Raw genomic sequence first — 19271 nt, forward strand, 5'->3', positions numbered from 1 at the left:
ATAGAAGCAACTTTGTTAGTGTAAGGTTGTAAGATATACACACAATATTCGGCACTTTACAGCCCCGCCCTTGAACCCGTCTTTCTCGCTTGGTCAATCATGTACACCTCTCGCCTTCTCTTAATCTCGCCCAATCTAATTGGGACGTCTACGGAGCAAGTTGCAAGGGATCCACCCTACTCCTTCTACTACTTTGGAACCATCTGCGTACACACTTTCGCCTCGTCCGCCATTTGATCACCCTTGTGCCAACCATGGACCTTTATTGTGGACTGAAGATCTCCTTCGAAGCGCATGGAATCACATAGTCTGTTCATCCTGTAATTGACGACGCTCACTTCCGTATTTATTTTCGCAAAAAGGGTAAAGTAAAAACTCGAACTTAGAACTATACTGCGAAAAATTAGACGTTGTACTTAATATTCTTCAAATGCGAGCACTTCAACCACCAACCAAGGAGGATAGAAGGAATACTTGACGGACAGTGTTATCAATGACCTCCCAAAGCAACATATGGGGTAATTAATGTCAGCACATATTTGAGGCACGTCCTTCTCAGCGAAAGAAAAGATGTATGGTTAGACCGTTAGCGTCAGGATAGCCATAGAGTTAGAGTGCAACCGAAGTAATGCTAAATGCGCTCCCAAGTAATAGATTTCACGGGGCGTAGGAGGTAAGTTTTAGTGGATAGCGCATCAAAGCAGAAGAGATACCTACACTAGGTGGGTCACGTAGTGACGCTTAAATACAGAAAAGGTAACACGAGTGTATTTAGTTTAAGTTAAGTTGATCAAATAACGGAAGTTAGGTTAAGTTATTGTGAGAACATTAGAGTTGAAAAAATTTGAAACTAAGTTATACTGAATTACGATAAGATGATTTAGACAATAGAAAGTGTATATATATATACTAAATTCTAATCGCTTTATCTTATCCAGATGCTGTCGCATTTGTGCCAAAATACTCGGTGAGACTTGTGGCGGGCCTGGTGGTTTCTCTGGACAATGTGAACCACCACTTCAGTGTGTAACACAACTACCCATCTCCAATGGATTAGGTGTCTGCATGGGTAAGTTATAGAAACAAATAAGTCATATTTCTTAAGTTACTATAATGCAGTTTCACTTTCACCGGAGTACGCTCTTAGTACTGTCTGTCATTCAACTTCGGTTCAACTCTGGTTACGGCTCGCATCATACTAGCTGAAAAATATCAGAAACAATCATAATTTCCCAGCAGTAGCTGTAATCATAGCGAAAGAGCGTAATACGAGACACAAGCAAAGCAGATGAATGATTGATCAACGTAAGACGACTAGGGGTTGGGCAACCGTGAAGTCCCTGTCTTACTTATACTGAAAATAAAATGACAAAACGCGTACAATCACTTTCTACCGACAACTTGTGATGTGTGTTTCGGTAGCCAAGGTCAGACGATGACTCTACAAGCAAGCGCGCACAAATGAAAACAATGTTGCACCCAATACCGTCACAGCTACAGCTTTTGCCGAAAGCTCTAAAACCGTGTGCACATTACCAATGTACAATGACTTTGCTGATGAGAGATTGCGAAATATTTTGAACCTTTGTCTCTTGGCATTCCTGAAAAACGTATACAGGTTGGGCTGGTCCCGGTACTAAGCCTGGGAAAGAATTCAACCTTTCTTCCTTATCTAATTGAGATAACACTTATAGGATATTAGTCGCAGCTCTATTCGCATACCACCGCATTTCCCCCAAGTCTATAGCCGCATCAATCGCTTATTGGAAGCACTTGGCAAAGAACCAGTGCTGCGAATCGGCCAGCCTATCAAGTGTTATGCGTCAGCACAGAAAAGTTGCACAACAACAAAGGCATGCCTTTGGCTGAGTCTGTTTTTAACAGTTCAGACATCGCAAAAGTGTGTGTCCGAATCCCACTCCTCGGGAAAAAGGCTTTGCAGAGATTTACAAGTTACAGTCGACACAGCTATCGCCTCGTCAATCCTGATGTCCCTTTGTTAACATTTTCCCAAATTATTAATAATACAAAAAATTGTCTTAAAAATTTATAAAATTAAGAATGGTTTCATACATGAAAAAGCAATGAATGGTACTCCCACTTAGTACTTAATGCAAATTAAAAAGCAATGAAGGGTAATCCCCGCTTAGTAATACAATTGAACTATGTTATGATTTGCATGTGCAGCAGAGGGCAATTGGGAAAAAGTTCCACAGCAACAAGAGTCTGTTTCTCAAAAGATCGATCATCGCAATTGTACCAAAAGCGGTAGAAAAAGCTTTGCGTAGATTCACAAAATATATACATACATGTAATATAGGTTGATGCATGTATATTGAAGATATTTCAGAAAAATTGATAAGGGGCGTCTTTATTAGAACCCCTAAACCCACATCCGCAGTTTTGAATTTTATTTTCTCTCTGTTTGTATGCTTGACCTCGCATCACTGAGAAACCGCTGCATAGAAAAGAGTGCAACGTTCACTGTTGCATCAGCCAAGGTCTAACTTAAATTTGAGGATACATTTCTAATCCCTAGATCTCTAAAGTCTTGAAACCCAAAAACATGGACCCGGGAATTTTTCAAATATATTTATACAATATGTATATCACATGAAAGCTGCTGATGGGGACTTTAATACTTTTGTGAATTTTTGAGATATCATAACTAGTTTCCAAGATATAGGACAAAATGTGGTTCTGTGGGATTATCTATACATATAATACAACTCTAACAGGTGAATGTCTTTGCATTGAATATATTTCAGAAAAATTGATAGCAGAGATCCTTATTGGACCCCTCAACCAAAATCAACAATTTAAAATTTTTTTCTGTCTGTATGTTTGTACTCTTAGAAGCCACTTGCATCAGCGGAGGTCTAACTTAAACTTTAGGATACATTTTAAACCTCTACCTCTCGCTAAAAATAAAACGGTTTCAAGCGCGGGGCTGTAAAGTGTCGAAGATTATGCGTAGGTCTTACAACCGTAGACTAACAAAGTTGCTTCTATCATTAAAAAGAGGGGACTGTACACTCATGACGGGTATTCTGACTGGACACTGCCTTCTGGCGTCACATGCCTTTAAATTAGGTTTGGTCAGTGATAGCAGATGTAGGAAGTGCGGGCTGGAGGAGGAAAAGATCGAACACGTTCTGCGCTCGTGCCCTGCACTTGCCAGGCTAAGACTCCAGCTATTAGGTGTGATAGAGCTGTCAGATCTAGAAGCAGCAAGTGGCTTAAGTCCTAGAAAGCTTCTAGTATTTGCCAAGAGGACGGAGTTATTTTATAACATAGTTAATGGTTTTTGATAGGGTTTTACAGTTTGGTCGCTAAAACAAACTTCTGGTAACACTACGGACTCAAACAGTCTATGTGAGGTCCTCATGGACCGGCCAGTTCAACCTAACCTAACCACACTGATGTCACATTATTTAAAGATCTCTTTGGGGCTACTTGATTTCATGCGGAAAACTCGGTGCATTTCTGTTTTACTTTATCGTGACTGATTAAAAAAAATAAACGTTACAAGTTGATAAAAAATAGGTTTGCGAGGGTAGGAGAGAAAAATTGAGAACAATCAAGTAATTTAGTCGGCCAGACTTTGGAAATATCAATTTCTCATATAGGTAATTCGGACTTTTCACTGCCGTCAGACGATAAAGAAAGATAAAATTTCTTGCCTTTAAATACTCTAAAATTCCACAGCCCAAAAGACTACATTTCCATGCAGATTTATGCTCGTATCTTGTTCGTCCGCATAGATATCTCGTAACATTATTGAACACCACTTCAATTTTATGAGCAGACTGCGAGTCCATATAGGCTATAGATGAGTTCAGGATAACAAATGGTCGGTAGTATAAGTTGTATAGCGAGCTTTCACCTAATGACAACCGGAGTTTATGAGGCAGAAAATCATAGGTTACGTAAAACTTAACTCCCTTATTAAGGGAGTTCAGAATTTTGTGTATTTGATGTTGGAAACGTTGCTATAGCAAATGTAAGCTACGTATCGTGATCAACTTTTTTCATTAAAATTTTTTTGTCCATATTTCGCTTTGTATTGACAGCTGTAGATTTACCATTCAATATTGAAAAAAAAAAAAAAAAATAAACTATGGTTTGTGATGATGCATATTTGCAATGACATAGTAAATGCATTGCGGTGTATTTTCCTAGTGTATTGTAAAAAATATACTGCACATGTTAGCAATGCAATAATGCTAGACCATTTTCAAAAAATCCTGAAATCCCTTAATAAACTTTACTTATAATAGAGTTGACATGATCGGTACGCGTTAGGCTGGAATTAATGACAAAACCTAGATTAGTAACCTTTGACAAAAATTGTACAATCTAATCTCCTAAAAATAGCGGTGGAATGGGAGGTCGTTCTGCAAAGCCCAAAATGAGATAAAGGATAGGCCTTTGTTGTAATCAGAACATAATTCATTAGTCTCCTCAAGAGGGCGTGACATGTATAGGTGTATGCCATCAGCATAAGCATGCATTTGAGCAGAGTGGCACGTACTATACACGTCACTGACAAATATGGTAAACAAGAGTGGGCCCAATATAGAGGCTTTTGGAAGACCAACTAAAAGAGGTCACAGCTCAGATACTTCAGAAGCAACTTTTACACGCTGGGATCGATCTTCCAAATAATTAATTAATTAACAACACCCACAAAGTATCTTACTAGCTTTGAACACAGTAGTTCATGGTTGACGGAATCAAATGGCTTAGAAAAGTCTAGCAAGCGTAGCAGTCATATGGTTCTTGTCATCAGGAAAGCAAAATGTGAAGCAGTGGTTTATGATATAGATAAGCGTAGGTAGAATAATCAGAAGGGTAATTTTAATAAATTTTAGGGGAATTCCGTCTACACCAACTGCATTAGATCGTATTTTAAACACACAATAACTAAGTAACTAGGGTGACGAGAGGGCGAACATGAAATGGTAGTACGGTTGACAAAAGCATCGTTAAGACGATCAGCCTCTAGCGACATTTTCATCCTTTTTAGATTTTTTCTAAGCAGAACAGAACTCACATATTCACTTCACTTCAAACGCTCACACTATTTTTTATGAACATAAAAGGATAATTATCGCCTATAAGCGAGCAACTGTAACTTATTCAATGAATAAAAACTAGGCAAATAATTGCCAGTCATACTTTACTACCCACTTTTTCTAGTTACCCTTTTTTCTGCACTCATATGAGATTCTTGCAATGACTTTCATTTTTTTACAGAAACTTGTGCTCTTATTCTCGACCTAATTTCTGATAATTGACCTGTAGTCACTTGAGAAATATAATTGATTAATATGTGTAATTCTCTTTGTATATAATGTACTCGTATTTTAATGCCAGATGCAAAGCATAAAGTCATCTACAATGGATTAGCAATAAAAAATAACTACTAAATCAGAATCAATTTATACAAACTTATAGATTTATTGAGTTATGCAACTCATTGCTAATTTTATTTACGTATATAAAATTAGTAAGAAAAATTGACTGCCACATTTGATTTATACTGAACAATTATATGATTACCTGGAAAAAACATGTTGTCACGGTACATTATTAACAAGGAAAGTTAATTAAGAAACTAGTACCAGATAATTAATTAACTTTCTGTGTGGAACTTCAAATGTATGAAGCAGAAGACAATGAGGAGAATGACACTAAAAACTTCAGCATATTTAACGACCATGCATGAATAGGTTGGGTTAGGTAAGGTTGAACTGGCCTGTCCGTGATGACTTCTCAAAAACTGAATGAATCTATATTGTTAACAGATATTTATTTAACGACCAGATTGAAAACCCCAAACTAAAACCAATATATATGTAATAAAATATCTACGTCCACTTGCCAAATACTGGAAGCTTTCTAGTACATATGCCACTTGCTGCTTCTAGATTTTATAGCTGTACCACTCTCAATAGCTGGAGTCTTAGCCTTGCGAGCGCAGGACACGTGCACTACTATCACTGACAAAGCCTAATTTAAAAGCATGTGACGCCAAAAGGCAATCTCCAGAAACGAATATCTGTCATGAGCCCACAGTTCTTTATTTTTGCGCGGAAGTCTACAGGTGGAATGTTCAGAATGGCATACAATGCAGTTTTTCGAAAACACATTAATAACACCCTATCCTAAGATCGCATTGGTAATGCTCCAATAACAAATCGATAACGTTAATATATTAATATGTTGGCGGCTGCCGTGGTGTGATGATAGCATGCTCCGCCTACCACACCGAAGATCCCGGGTTCAAGCCACGGGCAAAGCAATATAAAAGTTTTTAAATTATTTCAATTAGAAGAACATTTTTCCAAGCGGGGTCGCCCCTCGGCGGTGTTTGCAAGCAATCCGAATGTGCCATGAAAAGCATAGGTATTGATAGGACCAGTCCAAAAATATACGATCAGCTAAAAACTATAACAATTGGCCTTTCAAATGACATGCCGAAAAAAAGGAATAGCTTCAATCCACATAAAGAGATAAAACAGCACTATAGCCGCATGTTCCTGTATGATTCATCCCGGACTCATAAATTAAATAAATTGGCGGGAAGGCGCCTATATGTTTATTTGGACTCCGAACGGTGACTGTAAGGCAGATCTCGTCTTCAATGAGAAGTTTACATGGCAGAAACACACCCGGAATGCTAGCCAAATCACTGTCGAGGGGCGATTCCGTTTAGAAAAACTTTGTTCTAAATGAAAAAACGTGTTTTTTTAAATTCTGATGGTGCTTTTCCCGGGACGTGAACCCAGAATCTTCGGTGTGGTAGGCGGATCACGCTACCACCACACCACGGTGACCGCCGTCTCGGTCCCGAACTGATTCTGGACTGAAAAAAACCATGTTTGCCTTTTTTTTATCTTTTTAATATTTCATGAAATTATTACTGATGGGTACTATCTTCAACACTACCCAAGATTTTAAACATTTATTTTATAATATTTTAAATCTTAATACATAACATGTACACATGCACGCACATCAAAGCGAACTTAACTACAATCACAAGTGAGTATACATAGAATTATCTCTGCATATCTGTATGTTATTCATACATTTACCTTTACTTGTATTAATCATATGCAATGCCCTTCGTGCTAAGATGTATGTATACAAGTTGCAACTAATTTTGATATATTCTAATAAAAACACAACTAAAACAAAGCGCCATATACACACATAAATGCGTACACACATTTTGCTATGACTTTCGCCTATCTCAGTTTACAGTTAGCAAGTTTGTTCAGTGGTTTTCTACTCTAGTTACTTAGTGCTGCTCCTGCGGCTTCAGCTTTTGCCTTTCATACAACCTTCATGGATCAACGAACGGCCACTCACCACTTACCACTCAAGTTTATCTCATATAAAGCATGAAACATGTATTGAGTGGCTTTCATGTACACACATACAAATGTCTTTGTATTCATATCTGCTTGTATATGTCTCGTATATGTATTTATAATGCTTTATCAGATGTGTGGTGTATACGCTTTGATTATTCAGGTTTTGCTAGCCATCATCAGCGCTACCGTTTTTCTCTTCAACGAGCGTCATTCACGTTGACAGCAAATTACACAAAGTTACGAGCGAACTTTAAGTACTAAGACAACTTTTCTATGTTACCATATAGTGTGAGTGCAAATGACTTGATGAGTTGTTGTTGCGTTGCTGAATTGATTGGCAACTTTGATGAAATGCTGCACAATTGCCTTGGGAATACAATTTTTAGCTGACCTGCAGGAAACTTTGTAGAAAGGAGACACTTGAGCAAAGTTACAAAAACTTTGGGAACTATACGATACATAGTAGTTTACGATATCATCTAAGTAAGTTAAATCTATCAGACGTACAAATCTGGTCTTGCAAAAGCTCTCCACTCGCAGGTGGCGTGACTCTCTTTCACCATAACTGCTACAACGATTCTTCACACGAAATGTGTTTGCCCAAAGTTCATCAGCAGTTTCCTTTTGCTTGTTGTACCTACAAAACGCTGCATAGATGCCTCCTCAATCGCATGTTGAATTTGCGCCCAATATGTTACTCGGGAGTCTAACTTTTCCTCATAAAATGCTTACTACCTTCTTTGATATTATATTTTCGGCGCAGGTTATATGCTTTTTTTCTGATTTTTCTGCTTCCAACTGGATTCTGCGCGAATCTAGCCACTTCTTTGTGTGTTCTATGACTAGATTAAGCTTTGAGCGTACATTTTCTGTGTTTCGTGTTGTAACGACTGCAGCAATGTTGTCTGCGTGTCCGAATAAGAATAAGGCATAAGGCATTTCAAGACTGAAACTTGTATCGTAACTACGGTTCCAGATTTTGGAAATATTAATTGGTCTTTTTGCTGCTCCGCATGTGATTTTTGTCGTACGCGGACCTTTTGAGGTCTGGTGTAGAAGGATGCATACAGTGATTGAGGCTTCTGATGACGCGCCTAAGCGATTTTGTCCATTTCTTAACAAGTCGCGCCAGCTTTCCTTGTTTCGCGATAATTTACGACAATTGGTTGCACCGCAGAACGTCAAGTCTTCCTCCACCAGCCTGGCCCAACTCAGTGGAAGTCTCCCCCTTAGTCTGTTTTCAAACTACGGTGTCGACTGAAATACTTTCCTTTCCGGAACGTCTTCGTTTATTCGCATAATATGAGCTAGCGGAGCCTTTGGGTTTTTATTTGCTACACTATCTTTATATCTGCGTGAACGTCATCAGTATACCTCCTTCCAAACCCGCCGTCGGCAACACCGACAGGATCATAATTCTTCCGAAGCACTTGTCTTTTGAACTCTAAGAGTCATTTCATCTTCTCTAGGCACCGTCCATGAAGCCGAGCTACATATCAGGGTAGGTATGATGAGCGACCAGTAGAGCGTAATTTTTGTTCGTCGAGAGAGAACTTTACTTTTTAATTGCCTACTACAGTCCAAAGTTGCACTTGTTGGCAAGAGTTGTTCTGCGTTTGATTTCTAAGCTGACGTTATTTTTGCTGCTTATGCTGTTTCCCACATTGACAATATCCTTCACAGTCTCGAATTAAAATCAGTCAACAGTTACGTGGCTGTCAATGCACGAACGCGCCAATTATGTCTTGGTTAACAGCAAGTACTTCATCTTGTTCTCATTTACTGCAGAAGCCACTTTTGTCTTCTTTATATAATCCTGTAAAGACAAAATTCAACGCGCGTTTGTTTGTTCAGGCCAATAATATGAATATCATCAGCTTGCGCCGGTAATTGTAAGTTCTGCTTCTATAATTATCTTTTCCAACATTATGGTAAAAAAAATTGCACAAAAATATTCGCCTTACCTGAAACCTCGTTTGGTTTCGAATGACTCGGAGAGATGCTTACCATTCCTCAGATAGCTGGTGATGTTACTAAAGGCATTTAAATTCAAACATACAAGCATAGCGCTGTCAGATGCTGCTTTGAATTCGACAAAATTATTCTCTTATCGTGATCTATCGGAAAGAACTGGTCGACAGAAAATTTACCAGGTAGGAAGCCGCTTTGATAAAGTACAATCATTTTGTTGACTACGGGGTTCAGTTTTTTGCAACGTACGCTATATATAACCTTATACGCGATAATATTTTGTCCACCAGTAAACAGATTTTCCGCTGTTTATTTGGTAGCATTGGCGCAGATTTGCTACATGCCTAGTTTTAACTTGCTCGTCAACATTTGGTGAGATGAGATTGACTATGCATTAGACTTTACGCATAGGACGGAGTCAAAATTGTTGCATTTTGTTATTCGGTTTCCTACAGGTTATGTATTTTACATATATATTTATTTTACCTTAAATAAATATTTACTTTCAAGTGCAAACTTTTTGCTAGTACCCGCGCTTTCAACACACATGCATTCTATATTTTGAATATATATATAAATAAAAAACACATTTCAATTATTGATTGAAAGATCTGTTAAAGATAAATATTTGCCTTTGGCGCTTCTTGACTAGCTCAAAATGAGTAGAATGACCACTTCTCCTACTATTCGTATGCCAATACACAGACACAACTTTGCCGCACTTTCAAACTTACCGCTCTTCGTAGATACTCAATCAATCAATCAAAATACCTTTTACTTGCAAACTTCGGTATGTGAAAAGAGGTTGAGTGTATAAATAAAAAAAAACTCAATTCGGCATTGGTAGCGTTAACGTAAATCTGTATGTATAAGCAACTCATGCATACAATTACATTTACATACATATTGATTACTTCAAGAGTGTTTTCATTTAAATAAAATTACTTATCTTATCTTATCGTAATTCAATTTGTTTTTATACGACACACAAAAAAACAAACAAATCAATTTCCAATTTGCGTTTGAGTAAAATGACATTTCGTGTTACTCATACGTCATATGCTATGCAAAAATTCTGTAAAAAAGTTAAAAAATCGATCATATAAATAAGCAAGTGCCTCTTTTACGGCCACACTTCTGAGGTATAAACAATTATATATGTATCGACCGGTCTTCTCAAGGCGCAGTGCAGGCCAAATAAAAAAATTTAAAAAGAGCGCTAAAATATTCATTTAAAAATTTTGCCAATACATAAGCCAACACCGACGCTCTTCTCGTAAATATATGGTGCCGATGTGTGTACGCGTTGTGTACATATAAAAAAGTATTTACTCCGTAAGGGGTGAGTATTTTGGTTTTGTAGCAAACACAAAAAAAAAAAAATTAAATAAAATTAAATAAAATGAAATAAAAAAAATAAAATAATATAAAATGAAATGAAATAAAATAAAATAAAATAAAATAAAATAACGTAAAATAAAATAAAATAAAGAAAAAAATAAAATAAAATCAAAATAAAACGAAGTAAAATAAAATAAAATAAAATAAAACAAAATAAAATAATATAATATAAAAGAAAATAAAATACAATAAATCATAATAAAAATTAAAATAAAATAAAAATTTTAATTAAATTAAATACAAAAAGTAAAATAAAGTAAAATGAAATAAAATAAAATAAAATAAAATAAAATAAAATAAATAAAAAACAAAATAAAATAAAATAAAGTAAATAAAATAAAATAAAATAAAATACAATAAATCATAATAAAAATTAAAATAAAATAAAAATTTTAATTAAATTAAATAAAAAAAGTAAAATAAAGTAAAGTGAAATAAAATAAAATAAAATAAAATAAAATAAAATAAAGTAAAATAAAATAAAATAAAATAAAGTAAAGTAAAATAAAATAAAATAAGATAAAATAAAATAAAACAAAATAAGAAAAACTAAAAAAAAAAATAAAAAAAAATAAAATAGCATAAAATAAAACAAAATAAAATAAAATAATATAAAATAAAAGAAAATAAAATAAAATAAATCATAATAAAAATTAAAATAAAATAAAAATTTTAATTTAATTAAATAAAAAAGTAAAATAAAGTAAAGTGAAATAAAATAAAATAAAATGAAATAAAACAAATTAAGATAAAATAAAATAAAATAAAACAAAATACGAGAAACTAAAATAAAATTAAAAAAAATAAAATATAAAATAACATAAAATAAAAAAAGTTAACTTGCTAAGTGACCACTGCAGTGATTGAGTTTCATACACTTCGCCAGCTCTAGTAATATGAAAAGCGTATTTGTTAAAACCAAAATAACTAGAGATGGGAAAGGGGTAAATACCCAAATGGCAAATACCCGGTAAATTGGGTATATATTGTAAAAATGGGTAAATACCCAAATATTTACCCAAAAGAAGGGTAAAAATAATCTTTTGGAAAATATGGGAAACAAACACACAAATTCAATCCAAAATATACCCAATTTGTCCTATATTGGTGGGTAGTTATCCGTTAGGCTATCGGTTGAATTAGTTTTAATCTGTAACCCAACGTTTTTCAAAAATATTTAGCCAATAACGCATGCCGTTGCAAAAATTTAAGTTTACCCAGTAAATATTTTAAGTCAAAAAAGAGTCGGAAAAATATCTAAATTGGCGCGTACAGTCGGTATGTGCTCAGTTGGTAGGCCGAAACCAATGTATTTCCCTTCTTGCAATGGTCGTTTTATATGAGCCTAAATAAGAGTCTGGCATAAGTCTTCAAAGGCGTTTAAACAGCTCATATTATACTCTACTGGAACTCTCCGGCGTCATTTTTAACTCCAATAAACTCTGATTATCTGACGCCTTTATGGCCTATTTATTAGGCATAGTTAGCGCTTATTGGGGTTATATAGAGTTCAACATACCTGGACAGAGCGTGGCAGTTTTGCGGTCACCTTAAAAATGTCGAGAAACGTCCATGAGCGGAAAAACGTCGATGCTTATAGAAAAACAAGTAAGGAAGGCTAAGTTCGGGTGTAACCGAACATTACATACTCAGTTGAGAGCTATGGAGACAAAATAAGTAAAATCACCATGTAGAAAATGAACCTAGGGTAACCCTGGAATGTGGTTGTATGACATGTGTATCAAATGGAAGGTATTAAAGAGTATTTTAAGAGAGAGTAGGTCATAGTTCTATGGATGGACCCCATTTAGGGATATCACCATAAAGGTGGACCAGGGCTGACTCTAGAATTTGTTTGTACGATATGGGTATCAAATGAAAGGTGTTACTGAGCATTTTAAGAGTGAGTGGGCCTTAGGTCTATCGGTGGACCCCTTTTCGAGATATCGCCATTAAGGTGGACCAGGGGTGACTTTAGAATGTGTTTGTACGATATGGGTATCAAATGAAAGGTGGTAATGAGTATTTTAAAAGGGAATGGGCTTTAGTTCTATAGGTGAACGCCTTTTCGGGGAGTCGCCATAAAGGTGGACCAGGGGTGACTCTAGAATATGTTTGTACGATATGGGTATCAAATGAAAGCTGTTAATGAGTATTTTGAAAAGGGGTGATCCTTAGTTCCATAGGTGGACGCCGTTTCGAGATATCGTCATAAAGGTGGACCAGGGGTGTCTCTAGAATGTGTTTGTACGATATGGGAATCAAATGAAAGGTGTTACTGAGCATTTTAAGAGGGAGTGGGCATTAGGTCTATAGGTGGACGCCTTTTCGAGATATCGCCATTAGGGTGGGCCAGGGGTGACTCTAGAATGTTTGTACGATATGGGTATCAAACGAAAAGTGTTACTGAGCATTTTAAGAGGGAGTGGGCATTAGGTCTATAGGTGGACGCCTTTTCGAAATGTCGCCATTAGGGTGGGCCAGGGGTGACTCTAGAATATGTTTGTATGATATGGGTATCAAATGAAAGATGGGAATGGGTATTTTAAAAGGGAGTAATCCTTAGTTCTATAGGTGGACGCCTTTTCGAGATATCGCCATAAAGGTGGACCAAGGGTGACTCTAGAATGTTTGTACGATATGGGTATCAAACGAAAGGTGTTACTGAGCATTTTAAGAGGGAGTGGGCATGAGGTCTATAGGTGGACGATATATCGTCATTAGGGTGTGCCAGGGGTGACTCTATAATGTGTTTGTACGATATGGGTATCAAACGAAAGGTGTTACATAGCATTTTAAGAGGGAGTGGGCATTAGGTCTATAGGTGGACGCCTTTTCGAGATATCGCCATTAGGGTGGGCCAGGGGTGACTCTAGAATGTTTGTACGATATGGGTATCAAACGAAAGGTGTTACTGAGCATTTTAAGAGGAAGTAGGCATTAGGTCTATAGGTGGACGACTTTTCGAGACATTGCCATTAGGGTGGGCCAGGGGTGACTCTAGAATGTGTTTGTACGATATGGGTATCAAATGAAAGGTGGTAATGAGTATTGTAAAAGGGAGTAATCCTTAGTTCTTTAGGTGGACTCCTCTTCGAGATATCGCCATAAAGGTGGACCAGAGGTGACTCTAGAATTTGTTTGTACGATATCGGTATCAAATGAAAGGTGTTAATGAGTTTTTTAAAAGGGCGTGGGCCTTAGTTCTATAGGTGGACGCCTTTTCGAGATATCGCCATAAACTTGGAACAGGGGTGACTCTAGAATTTTTTTTTACGATATGGGTATCAAATGAAAGGTGTTAATGAGTATTTTAAAAGGGTGTGCCTTAGTTCCATAGGTGGACGCCTTTTCGAGATATCGCCATAAACTTGGAACAGGGGTGACTCTAGAATTTGTTTTTACGATATGGGTATCAAATGAAAGGTGTTAATGAGTATTTTAAAAGGGTGTGCCTTAGTTCCATAGGTGGATGCCTTTTCGAGATATCGCCATAAAGGTGGACCAGGGGTGACTCTAGAATTTGTTTTTACGATATGGGTATCAAATGAAAGGTGTTAATGAGTATTTTAAAAGGGTGTGCCTTAGTTCCATAGGTGGACGCCTTTTCGAGATATCGCCATAAACTTGGAACAGGGGTGACTCTAGAATTTGTTTTTACGATATGGGTATCAAATGAAAGGTGTTAATGAGTATTTTAAAAGGGTGTGCCTTAGTTCCATAGGTGGATGCCTTTTCGATATATCGCCATAAAGGTGGACCAGGGGTGACTCTAGAATTTGTTTGTACGATATGGGTATCAAATGAAAGGCGTTAATGAGTATTTTAAAAGGGAGTGGGCCTTAGTTCTATAGGTGGACGCTTTTCCGAGATACCGTTATAAAGGTGGACTAGGGTTGACTCTAGAATCCGTTTGTACAATATGGGTATCAATCGAAAGGTGTTACTGAGCATTTTAAGAGGGAGTGGGCATGAGTTCTATAGGTGGACGCCTTTTCGAGATATCGTCATTGGGGTGGACCAGGGGTGACTCTAGAATTTGTTTGTACGATATGGGTATCAAATGAAAGGCGTTAATGAGTATTTTAAAAGGGAGTGGGCCTTAGTTCTATAGGTGGACGCTTTTCCGAGATAACGTTATAAAGGTGGACCAGGGTTGACTCTAGAATCCGTTTGTACAATATGGGTATAAAACGAAAGGTGATAATGGATATTTTAAAAGGGCGTGGGCCTTAGTTCTTTAGGTGGACGCCTTTTCGAGATATCGCCATAAAAGTGGACCAGGGGTGATTCTAGAATTTGTTTGTACGATATGGGTATCAAATGAAAGCTGCTAATGAGTATTTTAAAAGGGCGTGGGCCTTAGCTCTTTAGGTGGACGACTTTTCGAGATATCGCCATAAAGGTGGACCAGGAGTGACTCTAGAATTTGGTTGTACTATATGGGTATCAAATGAAAGGTGTTAATGAGTTTTTTAAAAGGGTGTGCCTTAGTTCTATAGGTGGATGCCTTTTCAATATATCGCCATAAAGTTGGACCACGGGTAACTCTAGAATTTGTTTGTACGATATGGGTATCAAATGAAAGGCGTTAATGAGTATTTAAAAAGGGAGTAGGCCTTAGTTCTATAGGTGGACGCTTTTCCGAGATAACGTTATAACGGTGGACCAGGGTTGACTCTAGAATCCGTTTGTACAATATGGGTATAAAACGAAAGATGATAATGAGTATTTTAAAAGGGCGTGGGCCTTAGTTCTTTAGGTGGACGCCTTTTCGAGATATCGCCATAAAGGTGGACCAGAGGTGACTCTAGAATTTGTTTGTACGATATGGGTATCAAATGAAAGGTGTTAAGGAGTTTTTTTAAAAGGGCGTATGCCTTAGTTCTATAGGTGGACGCTTTTCCGAGATAACGTTATAAAGGTGGACCAGGGTTGACTCTAGAATCCGTTTGTACAATATGGGTATAAAACGAAAGGTGATAATGAGTATTTTAAAAGGGCGTGGGCCTTAGTTCTTTAGGTGGACGCCTTTTCGAGATATCGCCATAAGGGTGGACCAGGGGTGACTCTAGAATTTGTTTGTACGATATGGGTATCAAATGAAAGGCGTTAATGAGTATTTTAAAAGGGAGTGGGCCTTAGTTCTATAGGTGGATGCTTTTCCGAGATACCGTTATAAAGGTGGACCAGGGTTGACTCTAGAATCCGTTTGTACAATATGGGTATAAAACGAAAGGTGATAATGAGTGTTTTAAAAGGGAGGGGGCCTTAGTTCTATAGGTGGACGCCTTTTCGAGATATCGCCATAAAGGTGGACCAGGGGTGACTCTATAATGTATTTGTACGATACGGGTATCAAATTAAAGGGTTTTAAAAGGGAGTGGTGGTAGTTGTATATGTGAAGGCGTTTTCGAGATATCGACCAAAATGTGGACCAGGGTGACCCAGACCATCATCTGTCGGGTACCGCTAATTTATTTATATATGTAATATCACGAGCAGTATTCCTGCCAAGATTCCAAGGGCTTTTGATTTCGCTCTGCAGAACTTTTTCATTTTCTTCTACGTAATATGGTAGGTGTCACACCCATTTTAAAAAGTTTTTTTCTAAAGTTATATTTTGCGTCAATAAACCAATCAAATTACCATGTTTCATCCCTTTTTACGTATCTGGTACAGAATTATGGCATTTTTGGCATTTTTCGTAATTTTCGATATCGAAATAGTGGGCGTGGTCATAGTCGGATTTCGACCATTTTTACACCAATACAAAGTGAGTTCAGATAATTACCTGAACTGAGTTTAGTAAATATATATCGATTTTTGCTCAAGTTATCGTGTTAACGGCCGAACGGAAGGACATGCGTTCGACTGTGTATAAAAACTAGGCGTGGCTTCAACCGATTTCGCCCTTTTTCACAGAGAAGTGTTATCGTCCTAGAATCTCAGCCCATACCAAAGTTCACAAGGATTGGTTAATTTTTGTTCGACTTATGGCATTAAAAGTATCCTAGACAAATTAAAGGAAAAAGGGCGGAGCCACGCCTGTTTTGAAATTTTCTTTTATTTTTGAATTTTGTTGCACCATATCATTACTGGAGTTGAATGTTGACATAATTTACTTATATATTGTAAAGATATTAACTTTTTTTTTTAAATTTGACTTAACAAAAATTTTTTTTTTAAGTGGGCGTGGTCGTCCTCCGATTTTGTTAATTTTTATTAATCATGCATATAGTATTAGGAGTAACGTTCCTGCCAAATTTCATCATGATATCTTCAACGACTGCCAAATTACAGCTTGCAAAACTTCTAAATTACCTTCTTTTAAAAGTGGGCAGTGCCATGCCCATTGGCAAAAATTTTACTAATTTTCTATTCTGCGTCACAAGCTCAACTCACCTACCAAGTTTCATCGCTTGATCCGTCTTTGGTAATGAATTATCGCACTTTTTCGATTTTTCGAAATTTTCGATATCGAAAAAGTTTCGTGGTTATAGTCCGATATCGTTCATTTTAAATAGCAATCTGAGATGAGTGCCCTGGAACCTACATACCCAATTTCATTAAGATACCTCAAAATTTACTCAAGTTATCGTGTTAACGGACGAACAGACGGACATGACTCAATCAAATTTTTTTTCGATACTGATGATTTTAATATATGGAAGTCTATATCTATCCCGATTCCTTTATAAATGTACAACCAACCGTTGTCCAATCAAAGTTAATATACTCTGTGATCTCTTCTCAACTGAGTATACAATTTTTGTTTTTAATCGAATAGCGGCGAAAAAAGGTTTTTCTCCCTTCACGATTCCGAAACGTGAAACGAGCATTCAAGCTGCATTCTCTCAAATCATACTGCTTTCAACGTTTGTTTTGGTCGCCTTCAGCAAAAGGTTGTCTTTTTATCCTGGCCTTTTTTTGGTTTTCATTCCAGTGCGGTTTTACATGGCGGGTCTTAAGCCCAGTGCACAACCCGCTCAGTTGAGATGAAACTATTACTTCAACGTTTATATAGAGAGACGTTTGATCCAAGACAGACGCCCGCATTCAGTCGCACCTTCTGGAGGTCAGAAACTTTTCCCTCGTGCGTAGACTTCTACACACAGCTCCACGCACTCCTGATTTACTTCAAATAAAACATTGCATACTTTTGTGCGATAAAATTTTATTAAAGAAAAAAGAAATTGAATAATGAAAAACAGCTGCAGGAAAACAAATGAAACGCACCAAATGAAAAAGCATAAAAGAAAAATTGCCTTAAAAAGAATATAAATGACACTGGCAATAAAGAAACCCACAAAAGTATGTAATAAAAATAAATGATAAATACGCAAAAGCGAGTTTTTGGTACAACGATTTAAATGTCGAATGAATTCTTTTTGCTTGCGTTGTAAATAATTCAAAAAAGGCATTGATGTGAACAAATTCAGCCACACAAAAGTTAATAAGAACTGTTGGGTGAATAAAACACATTAGACTGAATGGAAAAAAGAGTTGCGAAAATTCGCTACTAAATATGGAGCTCTTGAGAGTCTTTCTCATTTCGTTTATTGTAATTTTTAGCTGTGATGTCGTTTTCATATTATTTTTGTCGTTAGTTCAGTTGTAGCCCCTTAAAGTATGCTTCTCGTTTCACCAAATTATGAAAAAATAAAAAATTTAAAATCGACTGTACGGCTTAAAAGTATCTTAGAAGGAAATATACGGCTTGTGAGATCGGAAATAATACCAAACATGCTGCGAAAATCGAGTGCTAACAACCAGGTTAGGATAGGAAGAATTGGCCTGTCAATAAAGACCTCAAATAAACTGAATGTGTCCAGAGTTCTTACAGAATTTGTTTGACTACAAAACGGAAAAACGCCAATTAAGTGCCAGATCTTATATTATAGAAGTATCTGGCCAAATACTAGAAGTTTTCTAGGACTTCGTTTAACTGCTGCCTCGAGATCTGGCATGTAGCTGGAGCCTTGGCTTTGCGAGCAAAATCACGAACACGTTACGTACTCAACCGTTACTTCCTTCAGCTCACACTTCCCACATCTGCTGTTACTCACGAAGCATAACTTATAAGCATGTAACGCCAGAAGGTTGCGTCCGATTAGTGTGCCCATTCGGAGCCTTAAGTCTTCTCTCTTTTGTGAGTGTAACGTCGTAGAATTTGGCCATGATGTTAAAATTTCTGCAGCCTCACATTTCTGCCCACGCCTTTTCTGCTTGGCGTATGCAACTGCTGTGTCCTTTGATTGCTCTATCGAGTGGTGCACTCTCCTTTGCCAACTCATCGACATTTTTGTTACCTTCTATCTCTTTGTGACCGGGAGTCCAGTATAGATGTATCGTCCGGCCTGAGTGAAGTCTTTGCAATGTTTCTTTGCATTCAAGTACTATGAGAGATTATTCCCTTCATCACGCTTCATGCAGAATTTCTGCTATTTTCTTCACGGCTACAATTTCTGCCTAATATACACTGCAGTTATCTGGCAGCCTGTAGGCTCTACT

The 19271-nt window shown here is 37.0% G+C and overlaps 1 protein-coding gene across 1 annotated transcript in view; it reads left to right on the forward strand.

The window, feature by feature from the left end:
* cmpy (crimpy) overlaps window positions 1-19271 on the forward strand; it is a 151625-nt gene that overhangs the window by 44609 nt on the left and 87745 nt on the right. Inside the window, exon 4 of the mRNA XM_067791520.1 lies at window positions 939-1069. Coding sequence (XP_067647621.1) covers window positions 939-1069 — 131 coding nt within the window. The remainder of the gene's footprint in view (window positions 1-938; window positions 1070-19271) is intronic.

This window comes from Eurosta solidaginis, chromosome 5 (assembly GCF_040869045.1).
Source record: "Eurosta solidaginis isolate ZX-2024a chromosome 5, ASM4086904v1, whole genome shotgun sequence".
NCBI classification, from domain to species: Eukaryota; Metazoa; Arthropoda; class Insecta; order Diptera; family Tephritidae; genus Eurosta; species Eurosta solidaginis.